Below are 22,679 nucleotides of genomic sequence, written 5' to 3'. Positions count from 1 at the left end.
TTCAATTTAGACTGAGGTAGATGGAGCTGAAATTTATTCTAGCCAAGCAAACTGCTTTTCAAAGACAGTAAAAATAAATAGCTAAGTAGGAATTTGTAGACAAAGGATTTTCAAGAACACCAGTAAATGTTGTTGTTGTTTAGTTGTCCAGTGGTGTCTGACTCTTCTGCAATCCATGGATTGGGATTTTCCAGGTAAGAATACTGGAGTGGGTTGCCACTTCCTTTTTCCAGGGGAAGCCAATACTAGTATATGTGCACAGCTAATCTACTACTCAGAAAATACTCAGTACCTAGCAGGTGGGTTTTTCCAAGTATGCTTCTGGGCCACAGTTGTGGGCCTGGATGAAACAGGACATGAAAGTTAGAAATAATAAAAATAGACTTTTCTAAAGAAAAGGTGAATCTCAAGTTAAGAAAATGGTGTGCTCCAAAAGGTTGTCATTCTTTTGGAAGCCAGAAGAAGGAGGGAGAAGAGAAGTATATTCTATCCCAGCCCTAAGCACTGGGCTTAGGTATTTTTACAGATTTTTATTTCATTTAATCCTCACAATAACTCTATGGGGTAGGTATTACTATAGAGACCAGGAACTTGACCATGGTCACCCTACAAGTAAACGGAGGCCAAAGGTTCCAAATCATGAGTGTCTGGTAACAGCTCTATTCTTCCTACTAGGTGACATCATCTGAGGACCACGCACCCCTCCCCCTTAAAAAAGTATAAGTAAGTTAGGTTTCCGGGTGCGATTCTAGTGCCGCATTTTTGCATCTCATTTTGCTGCACTGTAATTATTTCTTTACACCTATCTCCTCCTGCTTGGGCACAAGATCATTATAAGAAGTAATCCGACAGTGCTTACTATGTGCTATGCATAATGCAAAGAATTTCATACACCTGATGTCAGTTCACCCTCACAATAATCCTAAGAGAAAGGAGAGAAAACTGAGCCACACAGAAATGGAGAAACTTGCCCAAGGTCACACAGCTGGCATCTGGTGACGGTGAGCTCAAACCCAGAGGCCGCCTGATTCAGCAGAGCACCCTGCCATCTTGTCATCTTTGTCTTCAGCACCGATCTCATTCCTGCCAAATAAGGGACCACTGGCAGGTGATCTTTACTAATATTTAATGTTAAAAATGACATACAGTCTGAATGACAATCAAGCTGAATTACAGCACTGGGTATGCAAATCTAACATGTAACTTTTTTTTTCCTTTAAGTTTACCAAGGAAAGTGTGTTCTGAGGTCTGTTTAGAGATGTCAGGATATGCTTTAACAATGAAAGGATCCTCTTTCCCTGCATATTTGAAAGTATAATCTGGGGAGATATTTTCACAGTTCTCCCACTGCTGAGAAGTCATGCTGGCAGGGATGCCTAGGGTGGGTGCAGTGATGCTAAGAGCTAGGGACAGAACAAGCTTTGCCTGGTGCATTCAGGACTCCCCAGGGGGTTACATGCTCCTAGGACACTGCTCTGTAACAGCTGTGCTGAAAGCTTCTACAGGGGCTGGGAGAATGTGGGGGACAGACGATGATCCCAGGGGTTGCAGCGTTTGAAAGGATTCATTTCTTTGGATCATTTGCATTTTACTCAGCCAAGGAGCAGTAACAGCTCCAGCTTCATTACTGGCTGGGAATCCATCAGAAATGGGAATGGCATTTTAATTAGGAACCACCTATAAACCACAGTTTGCATAGTCCTTCGACTCAGATTGCTTTCTGCCTAATCAGGTTGAACTGTTACTGGGAGTCACAGAGTAATACTGACATCTAGTGGTCATTCCAATACTTTTTTCCATTTTATCAACTTAAGTAAAGCTGAATTTATAAGAAACCAACAAGCAGTAACGGAGAAGGCAATGTCACCCCACTCCAGTACTCTTGCCTGGAAAATCCCATGGACAGAGGAGCCTGGTAGGCTGCAGCCCATGGGGTCACTAAGAGTCAGACACGACTGAGTGACTTCATTTTTACTTTTCACTTTCATGCACTGGAGAAGGAAATGGTAACCCACTCCAGCGCTCTTGCCTGGAGAATCCCAGGGATGGGGAAGCCTAGTGGGGGCCGTCTATGGCGTCGCCCAGAGTCGGACACGACTGAAGTGAATTAGCAGCAGCGGCAACAAGCAGTAAAATATTTTATTACAATGTATGAAGATTTGGGGCTATACAAAGCTTTTTTTTTTTTTTTCTATTATCGATTATTTATTACGTACCATGTACTGTACTAAGCAAGTATATTTATTTTACCTCATTTAGTCCTTATGATAACTTCACAAGGCACTGTTTTCTCAACGTAAGCAATGAGACAACTGAGACTTGTGAAAATTAAGTAACTCGCTTCTAAGCAGTGGCGATACCTTTCAAAGTCAAGCGAGTCTGACCCTAACTGTACAGCCCTGTCATGGCTTATAACTGATACATATAAAAGTACAGCAAAACTTTCCATCAATCAGTTCACCATGAATCATATAAAACATTGGTTCAGGGCTTCCCTGGTGATTCAGCAGTAAAGAACTTGCCTGCCAATGAAAGAGATGCAATTTCAATCCCTGATCTGGGAAGATCCCACATGTCATGGAGTAACTAAGCCAAGGCACCACAACTAGTAAGCTTGTGCTCTAGAGCCCGGGAGCCACAACTACTGAAGCCTGTGTGCCCCAGAGCCCACGCTCCCCAAGAGAAGACACCACAGTGAGAATCAGCCCCCACACCACAACTACAGGGTAGCCCCTGCTCAGAGCAACTGGAGAAAAGGCCACTCAGCAATGAAAACCCAGCACAGCCAAAACAAAGACATAAAATTATGAAGTATTACAAATGACCATTAAAAAACATTCATTCATACATTTACGCATTAAATATTTCCCGAGGGTCTTCGAGGCTCAGGGCAATGTGTTAGATATAGTAGGAAGGACAATTCTGAATTCCAGCACCTCTTTGCCCTTCAGAAGTTCATTAAAGACCACAGTATATACATACATCATTCACCTAACATCTATGTGTTTGGTACCTACTACGTACCAGCTCCTAAGCCTGGGATGAAGTTGTTCCTCACTCTTAGGAGGCTGGCCATCTCATGAGTGATACAGACAAACAGGCAAATACAGTGTGGTGTTCTGAAGTTCTCTGACTGGGGAGGACAGGGGTAGGGCCCCTAAATTATCTTTGGGGAAATCAGAAAAGGTTTCCCGAAGGATAAACAACAGTGAAAAATGATTCCATCTCTACATTAATTCTGGCTACCATTAAACCATTCTTCTCAAAATAATTAAGCAACTGCTTAGTTTAATTGCAATCATGGGAGAGAGCTGGGATCAGGATGGTAGAGTTTGAAGACTCTGAGCTCACCACCGTCCCACCCACCATGAACACATCAAAACTACAATGACATACAGAGCAACTCTCTCTCAGAATGACCTGCAGACCAGTAGAACGGCTCTCCTATAACCAAGGCTATGGAGAAAGAACCCCAGGGAGTCTGACAGGAGAGGAGGAAAAGAGATCTCGTTGGGACCCACAGCCCCAGGGGGTGGCCCAGAAGATAAGGGAGCTCTCACAGGCTCAGGGATCCTCTCTGAAGAGTGAGGGGTTTGAACCCCACATTGGGTACCAGCGGTCCAGCACGGGGAAGACGAGCCCCTTTGGCTGGTTTGGAAACCGCTGGGGCTTACCAGTGGGCTGCAGAAAACCAAGACTCCACTCTTGAAGAGATCAAGTATGCAGAGACGTCTCAGCAGAGGCAGCAGACTGAAAGCTGCCTGGTGCTCCAGCTGCCCTGCAGGACCCTGCCGCCCCTCCCACTCTGCCAGCCTGCACCGGGCTCCTGCTCCACTCCAGCCCCTCCTGCCCCAGCCCTATCCCCCAACAAGGCAGCTCCACCAGCGCACCCTCAGGGAAGATGCAGTCTTTGCTCTCTTCAGACCCAGCTCTCCCACCAAAAGCACCCATGGGGCACATAGACTGCAAAGGACATGCCCACACAGGGACATGGATTCAAGACTGGGACAGGTAACTGTGCTGCCTAACTTCACAGGGACAATCAGAGAAAGTCAAGTAAAATGAGAATACAGAAGAATATGCTACAAACAAAAGAGCAAGATAAAATTCTGAGGATAAAACCCTAATGAACAGAGATAAGTAATTTACCTGATAAAGACTTTAAAATAAGAGTCATAAAAATGCTCACTGAACTTGGGAAACTCAGCAGTGGCCACAGGACTGGAAAAGGTCAGTTTTCATTCCAATCCCAAAGAAAGGCAATGCCAAAGAATGCTCAAACTACCGACACACTGCACTCATCTTACACGCTAGTAAAGTAATGCTCAAAAATTCCCCAAGTCAGGCTTCAGCAATACGTGAACCGTGAGCTTCCAGATATTCAAGCTGGTTTTAGAAAAGGCAGAGGAACCAGAGATCAAATTGCCAACATTCACTGGATCATCAAAAAAGCAAGAGCATTCCAGAAAAATATCTATTTCTGCTTTATTGACTATGTCAAAGCCTTTGACTGTGTGGATCACAATAAACTGTGGAAAATTCTGAAAGAGATGGGAATACCAGACCACCTGACCTGCCTCTTGAGAAACCTATGGGCAGGTCAGGAAGCAACAGTTAGAACTGGACATGGAACAACAGACTGGTTCCAATAGGAAAAGGAGTATGTCAAGGCTGTATATTGTCACCCTGTTTATTTAACTCATATGCAGAGTACATCATGAGAAACACTGGGCTGGAAGAAGCACAAGCTGGAATCAAGATTGCCGGGAGAAATATCAGTAACCTCAGATATACAGATGACACCACCCTTATGGCAGAAAGTAAAGAACTAAAGAGCCTCTTGATGAAAGTAAAAGAGGAGAGTGAAAAAGCAGGCTTAAAGCTCAATATTCAGAAAATGAAGATCATGGCATCCGGTCCCATCACTTCATGGCATCCGGTCCCATCACTTCATGGCAAATAGATGGGCAAACAGTGGAAACAGTGTCAGACTTTATTTTTCTGGGCTCCAAAATCACTGCAGATGGTGACTGCAGCCATGAAATTAAAAGACGCTTACTCCTTGGAATGAAAGTTATGACCAACCTAGACAGCATATTAAAAAGCAGAGACATTACTTTGTCAACAAAGGTCTGTCTAGTCAAGGCTATGGTTTTTCCAGTGGTCATGTATTGATGTGAGAGTTGGACTATAAAGAAAGCTGAGTGCTGAAGAATTGATGCTTTTGAACTGTGGTGTTGGAGAAGACTCTTGAGAGTCCTTTAGACTGCAAGGAGATCCAACCAGTCCATCCTAAAGGAGATCAGTCCTGGGTGTTCATTGGAAAGACTGATGTTGAAGCTGAAACTCCAATACTTTGGCCACCTCACACGAAGAGCTGACTCATTTGAAAAGACCCTGATGCTGGGAAAGATTGAGGGCAGGAAGAGAAGGGGACGACAGAGGATGAGATGGTTGGATGGCATCACCGACTCAATGGACATGGGTTTGGGTGGACTCCGGGAGTTGGTGATGGACAGGGAGGCCAGGAGTGCTGCAGTTCATGGGGTCACAAATAGTTGGACACGACTGAGTGATTGAACTTACTGACTGACTGAACTTGGGAAAAGAACAGAGGAACATAGTGAGAACTTCAACAAAGAACAAAAAAGAGCCAATCAGAACTAAAAAATACAATAAAGTGAAAAATGCTAGAAAGACTAGCATACTAGTCCTAGAAGGACTTAAGTCCTTAAGTAAATTTAAGAACAGTGGAATTATATCAAGGATCTTTTCCAACCATAACAGGAATGAAACTAGAAATCAATACAGGAATAAAATGGAAAAATACAAACACATGTAGTTAAACCTCATGCTACTAAAAAACCAATAGGCCAACAAAGATATCAAATAGGAAGTTAAAAAATTCCCTGATATGAATGAAAACAGAAATTTAACTTTCCAACATCTACGGGATACACTTAAAGCAGTTCTAAGAGGGAAGTTTAAAGTGATATAGGCCTACCTCAAGAAACAAGAAATTTCTCAAGTAGACATCCTAATTTTCCATTTAAAGGAATTAGAAAAAAAACATAGCCCAAAGTAAGCAGAAAGAAGAAAATAAAAACCTGAGTGGAAAGAGAGACCAAAAAAGCCAAACAAACAATAGAAAAGATCAATAAAACGAAGAGGTTGTTTTTTTTTTTTTTTAAAAGACAAAATTGATCCTTTAGCAAGACTCCTCAAGACAAAAAAAGGGGAAGGGCCCAAATAAAATTATAAATGAAAGAAGCAAACTTACAATTTATATCACAAAAATATAAATAGTCATAAGAGAATATACTAAGAGTTATACGCTAGCAAATTGGACAACCTAGAAGAAATGGATAAACTCCTAGAAACATACAATCTTCAAAGACTGAATCAGAAAAAAATAAAATATCTAACTAGTAATAAAACTGAATCACTAATAAAAAAAATCCCAACAAAGAAAAATCTAGGTCTAGGAATTCCACCCAACATTACAGGAAAAGTAAATACCTATGGTTCTCAAACTATCAAAAAAATCAGAGGATGGAAACACCTCAAAACTCATTCTACCAGGTCAGCATTACTCTGATACCAAAACCAGACAAAGACACTACAAAAAAGAGAAAATATCCCTGATGAACACAGATGTAAAAATCCTCAACAAAATATTAGCAAACTGAATTCAACAATATATAAAAAGCATCACACTTCATGACCAAGTGTGATTTATTCCAGGGATGCAAGGATGGTTCAATATTGAAACTCGACTTGTGAATACTGAACCATTAACAAAACAAAGGATAAAAATCACATAGTCTTCTCAATAGATACAGAAAATGCATTTGACAAAATTCAACATCCATTCATGATAAAAACTATCAACAAAGTTGGATAGAGAGAACATACCTCAACATAATAAAAGCCATTTATAACAAACCCACAGCTAATGTTATACTCAATGGTGAAAAGCTGAGTTTTTCCTCTAAAATCAGGGACATGACAAGGATGTCCACTTTTCCCACTTCTATTTACATAGTATTAAAAGGGCTGCCCTCAGCAAGCAGACAAGAAAAAGAAATAAACGGCATCCAAATTGGAAATGAAGAAGTAAAACTATTTCCAGATATATACTATATATAGAAAATGCTAAAAACTCCATCAAAAACTTTGAGAATACATAAATTAAGTTGTAGGCTACAAGATTAATATACAGAAATCTGTTGTGTTTCTTTACACTAAGTATTAGGTATTGAAAAGAGAAATCAATACAACAATCCCTTTAACAACTTAATCAAAAAGAATAAAATACCTAACAATAAATTTAACCAAGGAGGTGAAAGATCTGATTTCTGAAAACTATGACACTGATGAAAGAAACTGAAGACAAATGGAAATATATTTTGTTCATGAATTGGAAGAATTAATATTGTTAAAATGACCATACTACCTGAAGCTATCTACAGATTTAATGCAATCCAAATCAAAATATCTATGACATTTTTTAAAGAATTAGAACAAATAATTTGATTAGAACCACAAGACTTCAAAGAGCAAAACGAAACAACACTGGAGCTATCACCTTCATTGAGATTATACTACAATGCTATAGCAATCAGAACAGTATGGTTCTGGCCCCAAACCAGACACAAATATCAATGGAACAAAATAGAAAGCCCAGAAATAAACTCAAGCACATGGTCAACTAATTAACATCACTTCATGGCAAATAAAAAGGGAAAAAGTTGAAGTAGTGACAGATTTTCTGTCTTAGTCTCCAAAATCACTGCTGACAGTGATTGCAGTCATGAAATAAAAAGACACTTGCTCCTTGGAAGAAAAGCTATGACAAAACTAGATCGTGTATTAAAAAGCAAAAACATTTTGTTCACAAAGGTCTGTACAGTCAGATTCATGGTTTTTCCAGTAGTCACGTATGGATGTGAGAGTATGGGTTGGCCCATAAAGAAAGCTGAGTACTGAAGAGCTGATGCTTTCAAATTGTGGTACTACAGAAGACTCTTGAGAGTCCTTTGGACTGCAAGGAGATCAAACCAGTCAATCCTAAAGGAAATCAATCCTGAATATTTATTGGAAGGACTGATGCTGAAACTGAAGCTCCAATACTCTGGCCACCTGATACAAAGAGCTGATTCACTGGAAAATACCCTTATGATGGGAAAACTGAAGGCGAAAGGAGAAGAGGGCAGCAGAGGACAAGATGGTTGGATGGCATCACCAATTCAAAGGACACGAACTTGAACAAACTCTGGGAGATAATGAAGAACAGGGAAACGGCATGTTGCAGTTCATGGTGTCGCAGAGTCGAACATGACTTAGTGACTACACAACCACAACAAAATGGGGAAAAGACTCTCTTCAATAAGTGGTGCTGGGCAATCTAGACAGTTACATGTAAAATAATGAAATCAGAACATGTTTCTCACACTGTATTAAATCAACTCAAAATGGACTAGAAACCAAAATTTAACCATAAAACTCCTAGGAGAAGACATAGGCAGTAGGCTCTCTGACATCTGTCTTAGCAATACTTTTTGAATCTGTCTCTTTAGGCAAGGGAAACAAAAGCAAAAATAATCAAATGAGCCTACACCAAATTAAAAAGCTTTTGCACAGTGAAAGAAACCAACCAACAAAATGAAAAAGCAACCTACTGAATGGGAGAAGATATTTGCAAACAATATTTCCAATAAAAGATTAATATCCAAAATGTATAAAAAATTTATACAACTCAGTATCAAAAAAAGAAAAAAACCTGATTAAAACATGGGCAGAGGACCTGAATAGGCATTTTTCCAACACTGGCCAACAGAGACAAACAATGAGATATCACTTCACACCTCTCAGAATGTCTATTGTGAAAAAGACAAGAAGTTATAAGTGTTTCTGAGGTTGTGGGAAAAAAGGAACCCTTGTGCACTCTTGGTGGGAATGTAAATTGGTACAGCCACAGTGGAAAATGTATGGAGGTTCCTCAAAGAATTAAAAAGAAAAGTACCATATGATCCAGTAACTCCACTCCTGGGTATTTGGAGAAAATAAGAACATCAATTGAAAAAGATACATGCACTGCAAAGTTCATAGCAGCATTACCTATAAGATTCAACTGAAGTATCCACAGGTGGAGGAATGGATAAAGAAGATGTGCTACATATATATATAAATATCCAATGGAACATTGCTCAGTCATAATAAAAACTGAAATTTTGCCATTTTCCACAACATGGATGGACCTGGAAGGTATTATGCTAAGGGAAGTAAGTCAGACAGAAAAAGACAAATGCTGTGTTTTTACTTTTATGTGGGATCTAAAAAATAAAACAAATGAACAAATGTAAAAAAACAGGAACAGACAACAAACTAGTGGTACCAGTGAGGAGAGGGGTCGGGGAGAAGCAAAATACAAAAAGCAGATCAAGAGGCACAAACTACTAAGTATAAAAGAAACAAGCTAAAGACGTAACGTACCGGTCAGGGAATACAGTCAATCTTTACAATAAATTTGTATGGAGCATAATTTATAAAATATTGAATCAACTGTGTTATACACCCGAAACCAATGTAACACTGTAAGTGAAAGACACTGGAAAATTTTTTTTTGAAAATTTCAAAATCATGGTTAAAAAAAATACTCTTTAAAGAGGAAAAACCAAACTACTTTAGGGGATACACAAAGAATATTTATAAACATTCAAATCTGATTAGCTTCTAAAAGCAACCGCCAGTCAATTACTAAGCATTGACTGAATATGAGCTTAAAAAACACAGAAATGTCAATCTTACATTTAGTTTCTCATTCAGGCCATAAATATTTACTGAGCATCCAAAATGTTGTCAGGTATTGTGTTAACACCTGGAAGCAAAATGCTGAGCAAAAAAAAAATCCAATGCTGTTTACAACAAGGTTCTAGTCTGGAGTTTAGCAGAGAGAACAGACATGCATGGGAAAAAAAGAAACATATGCAAATAACAATAAGGCTTCAAATTCTCACCGGTAATTAAATCTGAAGGTATTCTATCAGTCAGGAAATCAACTACAAGTATTCTGCTTGTTGCAAATATCACACCGCCTTGTGTATATACTTCATAGCGATTGCTACTTGTGATTTCATTTGTTACTCGGCGAGGGAGATGTTCAACTCCTTCTATCTTCAGCTGATTGATAAAATACTCCTAAATCAAATTAAACTGGATTAGCAGACTATTTAATACAAGGCAGTTTTTAATAGGTTGCAAGTGTTTGTATTTAAAGAGCTTCCCTGAAGGCTCAGAGGTAAAGAATCCGCTGGTAATTCAGGAGACGTGGGTTCCATCCCTGGGTGGGGAATATCCCCTGGAGAAGGAAATGGCAACCCATTTCAGTATTCTTGCCTGTAGAATCCCAGGGGCAGAGGAGCCTGGCAGGCTACAGTCCACGGGGTTACAAAGAGTAGGACATGACTGACCACGGCATAGCACAGCAGCAGCATTTGTAATTAAAATGACATGAAGACTTATTCAGAGATTATGAACTTTATAATGAACACACAAATTACTACTTAACACTAATCAATCCATCGACATTTACTTAGGGTTTTGTTTTTGTTTTGGGGTTTGCACTAAAGACTCATTGCACTTGAGATGGTATTAGCAGTTTAGCAACAAAAAGACTTTAAAATCCTGGGCTAAACGACTGCTACCTAGAAAATACTGCCTGCCAGAGGTGGCTTTGCAGTCACGTGTACCATGTGAGAAGACAACAAGGGTACCCTTTTCCCAGGTGGTGTTTTAGACTATTAGTTCTGTCCGGGTCCCCCCTAGAGGGGATTTCATCATGTCAGTGGGACCCTTGGTCCTTCACATCTTCAGTTCCGTGCCACTTTTCCTGGGGGGCGCCTGTTGTGCTAAGTCCCAGTCAAGCACTAGGGATACCCAGATAAACCAGCCTGGTCCCCAGCTCTTAGGAGTTTATGGTCACTCTTCTCAGCTGGCATTTTCCCTGAGGCCACATGCTCTAGATAGCTAAGGGCTCATCAGACTTGTCAAGCAGGCTGTGACACCTGTCACCATCCCACAACACAGGTGTATCCTGTTTTCCTCAGGGTCCTCTCCTCTCCCTAACCCAGGGACCCTTTCCCAATACCCCCAGCTTCCAGCTCCCTTCCCTTCTGACCTTATGCCCCTCGTCCCAAAGCCTGGGTGAACCCCCAGGACGTCCTCTTCCCTGCTTGCTGCTGCTGCCAAGTCGCTTAGGCTTCCCCAGACAGCGTCTCCTAAGTCCTCACTCCCCTCAGCGACTCCTCCATCCCCATCACTGTTCTCTTTTAGGGACCTCACTGCTCTGCCTCCAGCAAGTCCCTTAATATCCAACCTCAGGACTGCCTTGTTATTCCCACCCATATCCTCCTGCAAGTATCTCCCCACCCTCTCCAGAGACCTCCGATCCTTCTCCCCACCTCCATCCTCCTCAAATGAACTCCCCTAACTGCTCGCAGAGACCCTCCAACACTCTCAGGGTCCTCGCACCTGTGTCACGGTCCCGCATCTTCCCTCAGGACCCCGCCGCCCTCTCAGGGTCCTGGCACCTCCGTCAGCGTCCTGCAACCACCTCGGGACCTCTCCCACCGTCTCAGCGTTCCCGCACCCGCGCCAGGGGCCTGCATCTACCTCGGGGACCCTTACTCCACGCCCTCCCGCCTGCGTCAGGGCTCCGCATCGCCCTCAGAGGCCCGGCCTCCGCGCGAGGCCTGCGTCCGCTCAGGAGGCTCCCCAGCCCTCTCGGGGTCCCCTCGTCCCCCGCGCCGGCGGCCGGCCGCACCTCCTCGGCCGGCTGCGTGTTGAGCACCAGCACTAGGCACGCCGGGTGGCAATGCAGCCGGAGGAAGTGATAGAGGAGCCGGTCCGCGCCGAGCCCGCGGGCGCACACTACCAGTCCGTCGGCGTCCAACAGTTCCAACACCAGCTGCCGCTCATATTCCAAGAGCGGCGCCATAGCAGTCGTTCGAGCCGGCGCCGGCTCCATGGGCGCCCTTCCGGGGCGGCGGCCGAACGTAGCCGAAGGAAGCCGAGTCTGAGACGAGAGTGGGCCGGACCAGGCCGAAGAGAGCCGAGTGTAGCCGAAGGGAGCCGAGACCGAGACGAAAGTCGCCGAAAGTAGCCGAAGAGAGCCGAGCCCGACAGGACGGGAGCAGGCCGAACGCAGCCGAAGAGGAACCTAGAGGAATCGAAGATTCGTGGACTCCGCGGGGAGGTGCTATCGCCCTCAACAGGTGTCTGCTGCGGGCTTCAGGTTTCACCTCGTCTGTAGTTTAGATTTGAGAGTCAGGCGGCCTAGACCCACTAGACCACAAGCTATCACAAAGCGAGAGAGGAGATGTAAACCCAAGGAACTGAGCTCGCTGACATTGTCCATTGAAAAAGTTAATTGTCAGTCTAAGGACTGCGCTTAGGATTGGTAGCATCTGCTACTCAGGGTGAGGTTTGCTCCTTTCTTTTGCAATGGGCCCCTCTTTTAAAAAATTTTTGAATAAGCAGAATAGTTTGTTAATCTCAGGCTCTTGTTTCTCTCGAAAGGTCTTGACTATAATTGCTGATGCTGCTAAGTCGCTTCAGTCGTGTCCGAATCTGTGCGATGCTATGGACTATAGCTTGCCAGGCTCCTCTGTCCATGTGATTCTCCAGGTAAGAATACTGGAGTGGGTTGCTATGCCTTCTTCCAGGGGATCTTCCCCAGCCAAGGATCGAACCCGCCTCTCTTACGTTTCCTGTATTGGCAGGTGGGTTCTTAAGTGAAGTCGCTCAGTCGTGTCCGACTCTTTGCGGTCCCGTGGACTGCAGCCCACCAAGCTCCTCCGTCCATGGGATTCTCCAGGCAAGAATACTGGAGTAGGTTGCCATTTCCTTCTCCAAGGTGGGTTCTTAGCTCTGTAAAAAGTCACAACCAGGTGTACCCAGTGTAGCCTTGTCTTCCACTAGGGGGACACCTAGGTATTGGTTCTGTAGGTAGAAATGCCTCTAATCTAATTAGAGGAATTCTTTTGTGTGTACGTCCCCTTTTCCCCAACCTCCATTATTAGAAAATAAAAAATACTGTATAAGTAAGCAAAAATAGAAATAATGTTATTCTATTACCAGAAATTACTACTGTAACATCATCTAAGCTTTTAGTTTCTGTCTTTTTTTTGGTATATAAATTCTCACCACAGATAATTATTTTACTGATATAATGAGTAACCCTGATTTAAATCAAGAGTTTGTTGCTCTCATCTGATAAATCTGTGAATGTGGCATTTAATATTCTTCTACAAAATTCTGTTTTTGACAGTTTTATTGAGGATAATTGTACAGACACATTCAGTTGTAAGAAATGCTGTTGCTGTTTGGGTGCTAAGTTGTGTCTGACTTTTTTGCAACCCCATGGACTATAGCCTGCCAGGCGCCTCTGTTCGTGGGATTTCCCAGGCAAGAATACTGAAGTAGGTTGCTATTCCCTCCTCCAGGGGATCTTCCCAGCCCAGGGATTGAACCTGTGTCTCCTGCGTCGGCAGCCGGATTCTTCACCACTGAGCAACCAGGGAAGCCCCCAAATTCTCTTATATATATGGCCGATGAGATTTCTGCAATGCAAATGTACCATCCTCATTTACCTAATTCCTTATTAGTGGACATTGAGTCTGTTTCCACTTTCCCCTGTCATATTGTAAATAATACTTTATTGAGCATCTTCAGACATAAATTCAACCATGCCCCTAAGATGCACCTTAGAAGCAGGTACTTACTAGGATAAAGAGAACAAACATATATAAGGTTTTTCATTACATCCCTGGTGCCACATCACCTTCTAGAAAGCCTGTACCGATTTATATCAACGTCAGTAGTTTACAGGGCTTCCCTGATGGCTCAGTGGTAAACAATCTGCCTGCCAATGCAGGAGATGCGGTTTAATCCCTGGGTCTAGAAGATCCCCTGAAGGAGGGCATAGCAACCCACTTCAGTAATCTTGCCTGGAGAATCCTGTGGACAGAGTAGCCTGACGAGCTACAGTCCATGGGGTGGCAAAAGAGTTGGGTGCAACTGATCACGCAGCAAGAGGATCTGTTTCTCTACCTCTTACTGCTTAGTCTAGTACTTTACTTACATTTTGTCAAGATTTAAACCGGATATGGTATTTCCTAAATGTTGATTAAATGGAAAAGAATGTCTGCAGAATTCTCCATATAGCCATTCCTATGAGACTCGTGACTCCCTCCACTTTTGCAAGTGAGAAAATGGAGTCTCAAGGAGCTTTTGTAATTTGGCCAAGACCAGTCAACTAGTTAGGGCATTTAGTTCAGGACATGATAAGCAGGGACTCAACACGTATGAAGGATATGCCTGTTGAAGTAACAACTCTGATATTCAAACCTGATTCCCGGCTGTGATGTGCAAAGTAATGGCTCCACAAAGATGTTCATGTTTTAATCCCTTGGTACCTGTGAATATGTTACCTTATGTGGCAAACGAGACTTTGCAGACATTATTCATTTAGAGATTTCAAGATGGGGAGTGTATTTTGGATTGTCATGGTGGGCCCACTGTAATTATGAGCATCCACATAAAGGAAGGAGAGAGACCAGAGGGTGAGAGTCTGAGAAGGAGATGTGACAACGGAAACAGAGGTTGGAATGATGTGGAAGGGGCCCTGATTGGAATGATGTGGAAGGGGCCCTGAGCCAAAGAATGCCGCCTTTTGTAGGTGAAAAAGGCAAGGGAATGAATTCTCCTCTGAGGCCTTCAGAAGGAACACATTGTTGCCAACCGATTTTGCACTTCTGGCCCCCAGAACTGGAATATAATGAACTTGGGTTGTTCTAAGCCCCTGCATTTGTGGTTATTTGTTACAGCAACTGGAAACTAATACACAAGTATTCACTATTTCCAATAAACAGCTCTACAGATGAAGTCCCGTAAGAGTATATAATGAAGAAGTAATTTTGGAGGATGACTGGTCAATATATTAGGAAATTTAACATATCTATATAGATCCATACATATGTGAAAATATATTTACCCCACAAATATGTATTGGGCACCCATGACTTGTCAGTGAACAAAACAGATTAAAAGCTAGGCTACCGTAGAACTTATATTCTGTGGGGAACTTATGTATGAAGATGCTTATTCATCATACAATTTTGTGAACTGTCATTATTTTGCAGACATTTCTCCTGAATTTCTTACGCTAGGAGACTAGTCAAAACTTCTTCCTGCATCCCTAATGAGTGGAATATCATACAATACTTACAAGCTGTTCAGTTCAGTTAAGTCGCTCAGTCATGTCCAACTCTGCGACCCCATGAACTGCAGCACTCCAGGCCTCTCTGTCCATCACCAACTCCCAGAGTTTATCCAAACTCATGTCCATTGAGTCGGTGATGCCATCCAACCATCTCATTCTCTGTCGTCCCCTTCTCCTCCCACCCTGAATCTTTCCCAGCATCAGAGTCTTCTCAAATGAGTCAGCTCTTCACATCAGGTGGCCAAAGTATTGGAGTTTCAGCTTCAACATCAGTCTTTCCAATGAACACCCAGGACCAGTCTCCTTTAGGATGGACTGGTTGGATCTCTTTGCAGTCCAAGGGACTCTCAAGAACCTTCTCCAAGACCACAGTTCAAAAGCATCAATTCTCCGGTGCTCAGCTTTCTTTAAAGTCCAACTCTCACATCCATACATGACTACTGGAAAAGCCATAGCCTTGACTAGACGGACCTTTGTTGACAAAGTAATGTCTCTGCTTTTTAATATGCTGTCTAGGTTGGTCATAACTTTCCTTTCAAGGAGTAAGTATCTTTTAATTTCATGGCTGCAGTCACCATCTGCAGTGATATTGGAGCCCCCCAAAAATAAAGTCAGCCACTATTTCCACTGTTTCCACATCTATTTGCCAAGCTGTATGTGACAAGATACCAAATCCATGCTATTATATAATACAAAAAGTAACTTCTAAACAGTAATGTATAGAATGGTCCCATTTGTTTAAAGAACCAGTAAACAGACATTATTTCCTTATGACTACATAGAAAAGCCCTTAACAAAAGTAATAGCTTCTGGGGAGTTGAAACGGGTGGTTGGAATAGGGTGAGACCTTTACATTTCAGTTTATTCTGTTCTGCTCTGTTTGACTTTCTTACCATTAACTTATATTGCTTTTATAATGAAAGCAAAAGAAAACACTTCCCAAGTACTAAATAAATACTTCATCAGTACTGCACAGTATTACATCGTGAATTCTATATTTCATGTGTGTTCTGGGCAACAATGTCAAAAGTTGGTATCTAGGGAAGCAGAATTTTGTATTAATAAATTCTAGCAGATGTGTCTAGACATTGTAGTTTTGCCCCTCAGTCAGTTCAGTTGCTCAGTCATGTCTGACTCTTTGCGACCCCATGGACTGTAGCACACCAGGCTTCTCTGTCCATCACCAACTCCTGGAGCTTATTTAAAGTCATGTCCATGGAGTCAGTGATGCCATCCAACCATCTCATCCGCTGTCATCCCCTTCTTCTCCTGCCTTCAATCTTTCCCAACATCAGGGTCTTTTCTAGTGAGTCAGTTCTTTCCATGGGTGGCCAAAGTATTGGAGTTTCAGCTTCAGCATCAGTCCTTCCAATGAATATTCAGGACTAATCTCCTTTAGGATGGACTGGTTGGATCTCCTTGCAGTCCAAGGGACTCTCAAGAGTCTTCTCCAACACCACAGTTCAAAAGCATCAATTCTTCAGCACTCAGCTTTCTTTACAGTCCAACTCTCACATCCCTGGGCAAAAGGTTTTCACTTAAAAGATTCTTCCTCCCACCACACCACTGTCACAGTAATTCTCCAAACCTTTCCTTAGTTTTAGATTGCTCTGATCACCAGAGCTATCTCCACTCTAGATCACTTTGCAGATTTCAGTTTTGCCCACCAAGACACAGGTCAGGCAGCAGCCCTGTGGTGTTTGGTGCTGGGCTGCAGTGAGATTAAGCATCATTTTCCTCCTGACTTGAGGTAGAACTCAGCACATCTTAGATAACCCTGATTGCCATAGGTAGGCCACCATAATTTCTCTCAACAACCTCAGTTTTTCACATCCATATGGAGACTGCCTTAAATCTAGAGGCTGGAGAAAAGATAAAGAGAGAATGCTTTCTGACTTTAACTCCTTTCCTAGGACCAGATCACCTTTGGGCCCTTTAGAGTTTGCTTGTAAGGTTTAAGGGTTCTGGATGTAACTTATAAAGACTTGGATTTGAAACCCAGCTCAGCTGTGTGACCTATGCAGGTTATTTAACCTCTCTACACCTAAGTGGCCTAATCTTTAAAATGGAGCTGACATAAAAAAGAATGAAATAATGCCATTTGCAGCAACATGGATGGACCTAGAGATTATCATACTAAGTGAGCCAGAGAAAGACAAATACCATATGATATCACTTACTTGTGGAATCTAAAATATGACACAGGCGAACTTATTTACAAAACAGAAACAGATTCACAGACAGAAAGCAAATTTATGGTTACTAAAGGGGAAAGGGGGTGAGGGAGGAATAAATTAGGAGTTTGGGATTAACAGATATACACTGTTATTCATAAAACAGATAATCAACAGGACCTGCTATATAGCACAGGGAACTATTTCCAGGATCCTGTAATAATCCATAGGGGTTTCCCAGGTAGCTCAGTGGTAAAGAATCCGCCTGCTAATGCAGGAGACGCAGGAGACGTAGTTTCAGTCCCTGGGTCAGGAAGATCTCCTGGAGGAGGAAAAGGCAAAATCTAATGGACAGAGGAGCCTGGCAGGCTATGGTCCAGAGGGTTGCAAAGAGTCTGGGGTGATGTCTCGTGAGATAACAAAGTAGGAACTGTTATTCTCCTTATTTTCCGAGTGAGAAGAGACGAGATTAAAATGGCAGAGTAGACGGACATGTGCTCATCTTCTCCTGCCAGAGTATGAAAATTACAACTCGCTATTGAACAACCATTGACAGGAAGACACTGGAACCCACCAAAAAAAAAAGATGCCCACATCCAAGGACAAAGGAGAAGCCACAACGAAATGGTAGGAGGGGAATAGTTACGATAAAATCATATCCTATACCTGCTGGTGGGTGACTTTACAAACTGGAGAACAATAATACCAAAGAAGTTCTTGCACTGTTTTGAAGGTTCTAGGACCCACATCAGGCTTTCCAGCCTGGAGATCCAGCCAGAGGACTGGGAATACCCAGGGAATCTGACTTTGAAGGCCAGTGGGATTTGATTACAAAGCTTCCACAGGACTGGGGGAAACAGAGACTCTTAGAGGGCACAAACAAAACAAAATCTTGTGTGCATCAGGACCCAGGGGAAAGGAACAGTGACCCCCCCAGGAACTGAGACAGACCTACCTGTGAGTGTTTGAGAGTCTCCTGCACAGGCGTGGGTAGGGAGTGGCCTGCCATGGGGACAGAAGTATTGACAGCATCAGTCCTGGGAGATGTGGCTCGTGTAAGCCCTCTTTGGAGAAGACTCTTGAGAGTCCCTTGGTCAGCAAGGAGATCAAACCAGTTAGTCCTAAAGGAAATCAACCCTGAATATTCATTGGAAGGACTGATGCTGAACCTCCAATATTTTGGCCACCTGATGTGAAGAGAGTCAACTCACTGGAAAAGACCCTGTTGCTGTAGGCAGGAAGAAAAGGGGATGACAGAGAATGAGATGGTTGGATGGCATTACTGACTCAATGGGCAGGAGTTTGAGCAAACTCCAGGGGATGGTGAAGGACAGGTAAGCCTGGCGTGTTGCAGTCCATGGGGTCGCAGAGTCGACCGACTCAGCAGCTGAAAACAGCAGTAGAAGCCTATAGACTCCAGAACTGGGTCACCGAAGGCCAAACAACTAAAGGAGGGGAGCACAGCCCCACCCATCAGCTGACAATTGGATTAAAGTTTTACTGAGTAAGGCCCTACAGGTGAGAAGACATAACTAACTTGTCCACAGCTACCCAGGTAAGAGTGGAACACGGAGCACAGTCCATCTGCTTCTAAACCTGAATTCTTTCTTATTGCCGCCTTAAATTAAACTATTGCCTCCTTAAATGCCTGATGCTGAAGGCCTTTGAACGCCATCCTGAGTCATTCAGATTTGAACATGTGGCTCAGATGGTCCCCTTCCTTTCCACTCTCAAATATCCTTTTAACAAATTCAAAATACTGTTGGACCCATCCTTCATAAAGGCAGTAGGATTTTCTGTGTTTGTTTGTTGGGACAATACATTTAAAAAGCTGCTGTGAATTTAGCAAACCTTCCCAGATGGTGTTAGTGATAAAGAATCTGCCTGCCAGGGAGTAGACATAGGAGACTTGGGTTTGATCCCTGGGTTGGGAAGATCCCCTGGTGTGGGAAGTGGCAACCCATTCCAGTATTCTTTCCTGGAAAATTCCATGCACAGGGGAGCCTGGTGCGCTAAGTCCACGGGGCCGCAAAGAGTCAGACATGAGTGAGCACACACAACACACACACACACACACACACACACACACACACACACACACACGATTTCAGCAATGCTTTCATATCAATTGTTAACTTATTAATTCCAGCAGCATCTATTAATAGAAACATTTGAAAAACTTTAGTATATGACCTTGAGCAGTCTATTACTGATTCTGTCCGTGGGCAATAGTTGGTACATACAGGACTGGGGAAACAGTTGCAATACCTGTAGAGTTCTGCCCATGACCTGAGGTCCATGGGAAATTCATTGGTGTGTATCACGTATATTTGTTGTTGTTGTTTAGTTGCTAAGTCATGTCTGACTCTTTTGCAACCCCAAGAACTGTAGCCCATCAGGCTCCTCTGTCCATGGGATTTCCCAGGCAAGAATACTGGAGTGGGTTGCCATTCCCTTCTCCAGGGGATCTTTCTGACCGAGGGATTGAACCCAGGTCTCCTGTGTCTCCTCCATTGGCAGGCAGATTCTTTACCAGTTGAGCCACCTGGGAAGCCCAGTATTAATTGTCTGAAAATGAAGTCACCTGAATGCTAATACTCTATAGTTAAGTCCATGAAAAGAAGACACAGCATTTGGTTAACTAATTATTACTCACAGAAGCAGAAGGAATTTAATTATTAAACTAATCTTTTCTCTTGGAAATAAGGACTTTGGATGGCTTGTAATTAAAATAAATATATTCGTGCTGTTTTGACAAGCCATTCATCTTTAACAAAAAAGAAACAAAGCAAGAATGAAGCTGAACACAAAAACCAATTACCTGCCCCTCTTTGCAACAACAAGTAACCTTTTGTGAAAATGATAGTGGTTCCTATGGATTAGCAATTAACCTTTTGCAAGGATTTATGGGGAACCCCATGGAGGCTCTCCCCTGGGGAAAATAATACTTAAATCCAGTAAGCTTTGTGGAATGTGTTTTCCCTTATTTTTGGAGACATTCTTTTCCCCTTACTGCACCTTCTCTCTTATAATGCATTCTGAGAGGAGGCAGCAGGCAGTGCAAAATAAAAATTCAGGGCATTTTGTAAAAAATGGAGAATTTCCAGGTGGTGACAGCAGGGCAATTAACCAAGCATGAGGCCTTCTTGAGCCTGTGTGACTGTGCATGCCTTGGAGCTGACGCTGGCAAAGAGCTTTGACCTAGCAAATGACAATGTTCTAAGTTACCTGTCTTTGTTAGTAGGCACTGATGACCTTGCAGTTGTAATCTGTTTTGCCTGATTTAGAGTTAGTCCTGTGGAGAAGGGAATTCTGGGGTAGTGATGCCTGGGGACCTTATTCATAAAGGTCTTAAATGTAGAATTAAAAAAAAAAACCCTTTTTTATTTTGTGTTGGGGTATAGCCGATTAACAATGTTGTGATAGTTTCAGATGAGAAGGGACCCAGTCATTTAAATGTAGACTTTCGATGTTTTCTCCAAATGTGGTTCTACCTGCAGTCTTGTAGAAGAGGGCAGGGGTGATAGAAGAAAACATTAAATTTGGGTCTGATTTTTGGACCACATTGCTTGTAGTGACCTTTGGCTTAATATTAAATGGAAATAAGCCATGTAGTTTTATAGGAGGACCTTGTCATTAGGGTGGAACATGCAGACAGACTTAATTCTGTAATTTATAAGTAATACATAGTTATCATTTTAGCGTATCTGCAACAATCCTATGATTATCCAAAAAATCCCCGGTAATATTTTACTGTAAAAATCCCCCCCAACCCCTGGGGTTCTTATTAATCAGAAATTCTTGATTTTGTTGAGTGAAAAAAGTAAGGTGTAGAACCGTGTATAACATATGCTCCCTTTTGTGTAAGATCACTTTTGTGAATGTAGATTTATGCTCAAATGTACATAAAGAAAATCTGGCAGGATATAAGAAACTAAGAAACTGTTAAAGGAAATTGAACAGATGGAATTCAGGATGAGAAGGGGATTTTTTTTTTCAATGTTTATCTTTTAATTCTTTTTGCTGTTTTAAGTCATATAGTTTAAATGTATTAAAAATTAAATAATAGTAAGCAAATATAATTCAGTAGAAGATAAATCAATTATTCATGGCACTAGATTTTGGGGTTTAAAGCATTCATTTATTAAATAAATGAATGTAAATAAGTGATAGCCATTTGAAATATCCCATTTTGTCATTTCTTCATGATCTGGTCCTTTCTTGACCTCTTAGATGCTTGCTTTGGAGTTTGCTGCTTATGTTTTTCTGAGAAATGCCATTGGGTCAGGGTACCTTCTCAATAAAAAATAGGTTTAGGAAATTCAGAGCTGGCTCGTTTCAAAAATAGAATTGATTGTTATTTAACATAGATCTCATCATGCCTAGTTTTGCCTCCACAGGGAGTCATGATATACAGCATTGACATTTAGAGTGAGAATGATGTTTAGAAGTCAAGACAAGTTGCTTGAAATAAGAGAAAGGAGGAAATAGTATGATAGCTTTTGTATCATTCTGGTGGGAAAAATGAGATTGTGAATAGCTTATTCATGGAGAGTCCTCTTTAAGACTAATAAAAGGTTAGTTCTTTAAACATTCTTGAAAAATGAGTAAATGGCCTTCTTCCTTTTTTCTCTCCTGTGCCACTTCCAGATAAATCCTTGATTTTTTTTAACTTTATCAAATTTCATCAAACTCTATGAGGGACAGTCAGTGTAGTGGATGCTCTGGTATGCCACACTCTATTTGAAACAAATATTCATTTCCTCATCTGTTGGAAATGCTGGAGGCCAACAGTTCTCATCTGAGTCTCTAAGACTTGCTTTCAGCTGAAGAGGGCTGCCTCACCCCAGGTCACTTTTCTGTTCCAGGGATAGCCAAGTATGATTGGAATGGACATACTAGGTGTTTGGGAGAACTCCGCATCCCTGGCTTGTCGAGTAAAAACTGTCATAATGGGAGCAGGCCAACAGGAAGTGTCTGAAATGGCCCTTCTCTCTCACATCAGCCAGAAGAGTATATAAAAAACAGTATTACAGGGGTAGCCATCCCTCTCATGTCTGCATGCTAAGTTTTAAGTCCCGTGCATCTCTTTGTGACCCGATGGACCTCACCAGATTCCTCTGTCCGTGGGATTCTCCAGGTAAGAATGGAGTGGGTTGCCACGCTGTCTTCCAGGGGGTTCTTCCCGACCCAGAAATCAAACCTGGGTCTCTTATGTCTCT

The 22,679-nt window shown here is 42.3% G+C and overlaps 1 protein-coding gene and 1 long non-coding RNA gene across 3 annotated transcripts in view; one reads left to right on the top strand and one right to left on the bottom strand.

Annotated features, from left to right (window-relative positions):
• The window catches only part of ERCC4 (ERCC excision repair 4, endonuclease catalytic subunit), a 41,393-nt gene extending 29,305 nt beyond the window's left edge, over window positions 1-12,088 (bottom strand). The window contains exons 1-2 of one of the 2 annotated variants that reach the window (XM_069570164.1): window positions 11,825-12,088; window positions 10,020-10,200 (exon numbers count right to left, since the gene is read on the bottom strand). In XM_069570164.1, the coding sequence (XP_069426265.1) occupies window positions 10,020-10,200; window positions 11,825-12,028 (385 nt within the window). In that variant the 5' untranslated portion in view covers window positions 12,029-12,088. The remainder of the gene's footprint in view (window positions 1-10,019; window positions 10,201-11,824) is intronic. The other variant, XM_069570165.1, reaches the window with a different exon arrangement.
• Window positions 12,089-12,175: 87 nt separating this feature from the next.
• Window positions 12,176-22,679, top strand: part of LOC138429066 (uncharacterized) — a 38,884-nt gene continuing 28,380 nt past the window's right edge. Inside the window, exons 1-3 of the long non-coding RNA XR_011252661.1 lie at window positions 12,176-12,479; window positions 12,580-12,687; window positions 12,783-12,916. This is a non-coding gene — a long non-coding RNA (uncharacterized lncRNA). The remainder of the gene's footprint in view (window positions 12,480-12,579; window positions 12,688-12,782; window positions 12,917-22,679) is intronic.

Source organism: Ovis canadensis, chromosome 24 (assembly GCF_042477335.2).
Source record: "Ovis canadensis isolate MfBH-ARS-UI-01 breed Bighorn chromosome 24, ARS-UI_OviCan_v2, whole genome shotgun sequence".
NCBI lineage: Eukaryota > Metazoa > Chordata > Mammalia > Artiodactyla > Bovidae > Ovis > Ovis canadensis.
Note: the sequence above shows the minus strand (reverse complement) of the source record. Positions and strands in the feature narration are given on the sequence as shown.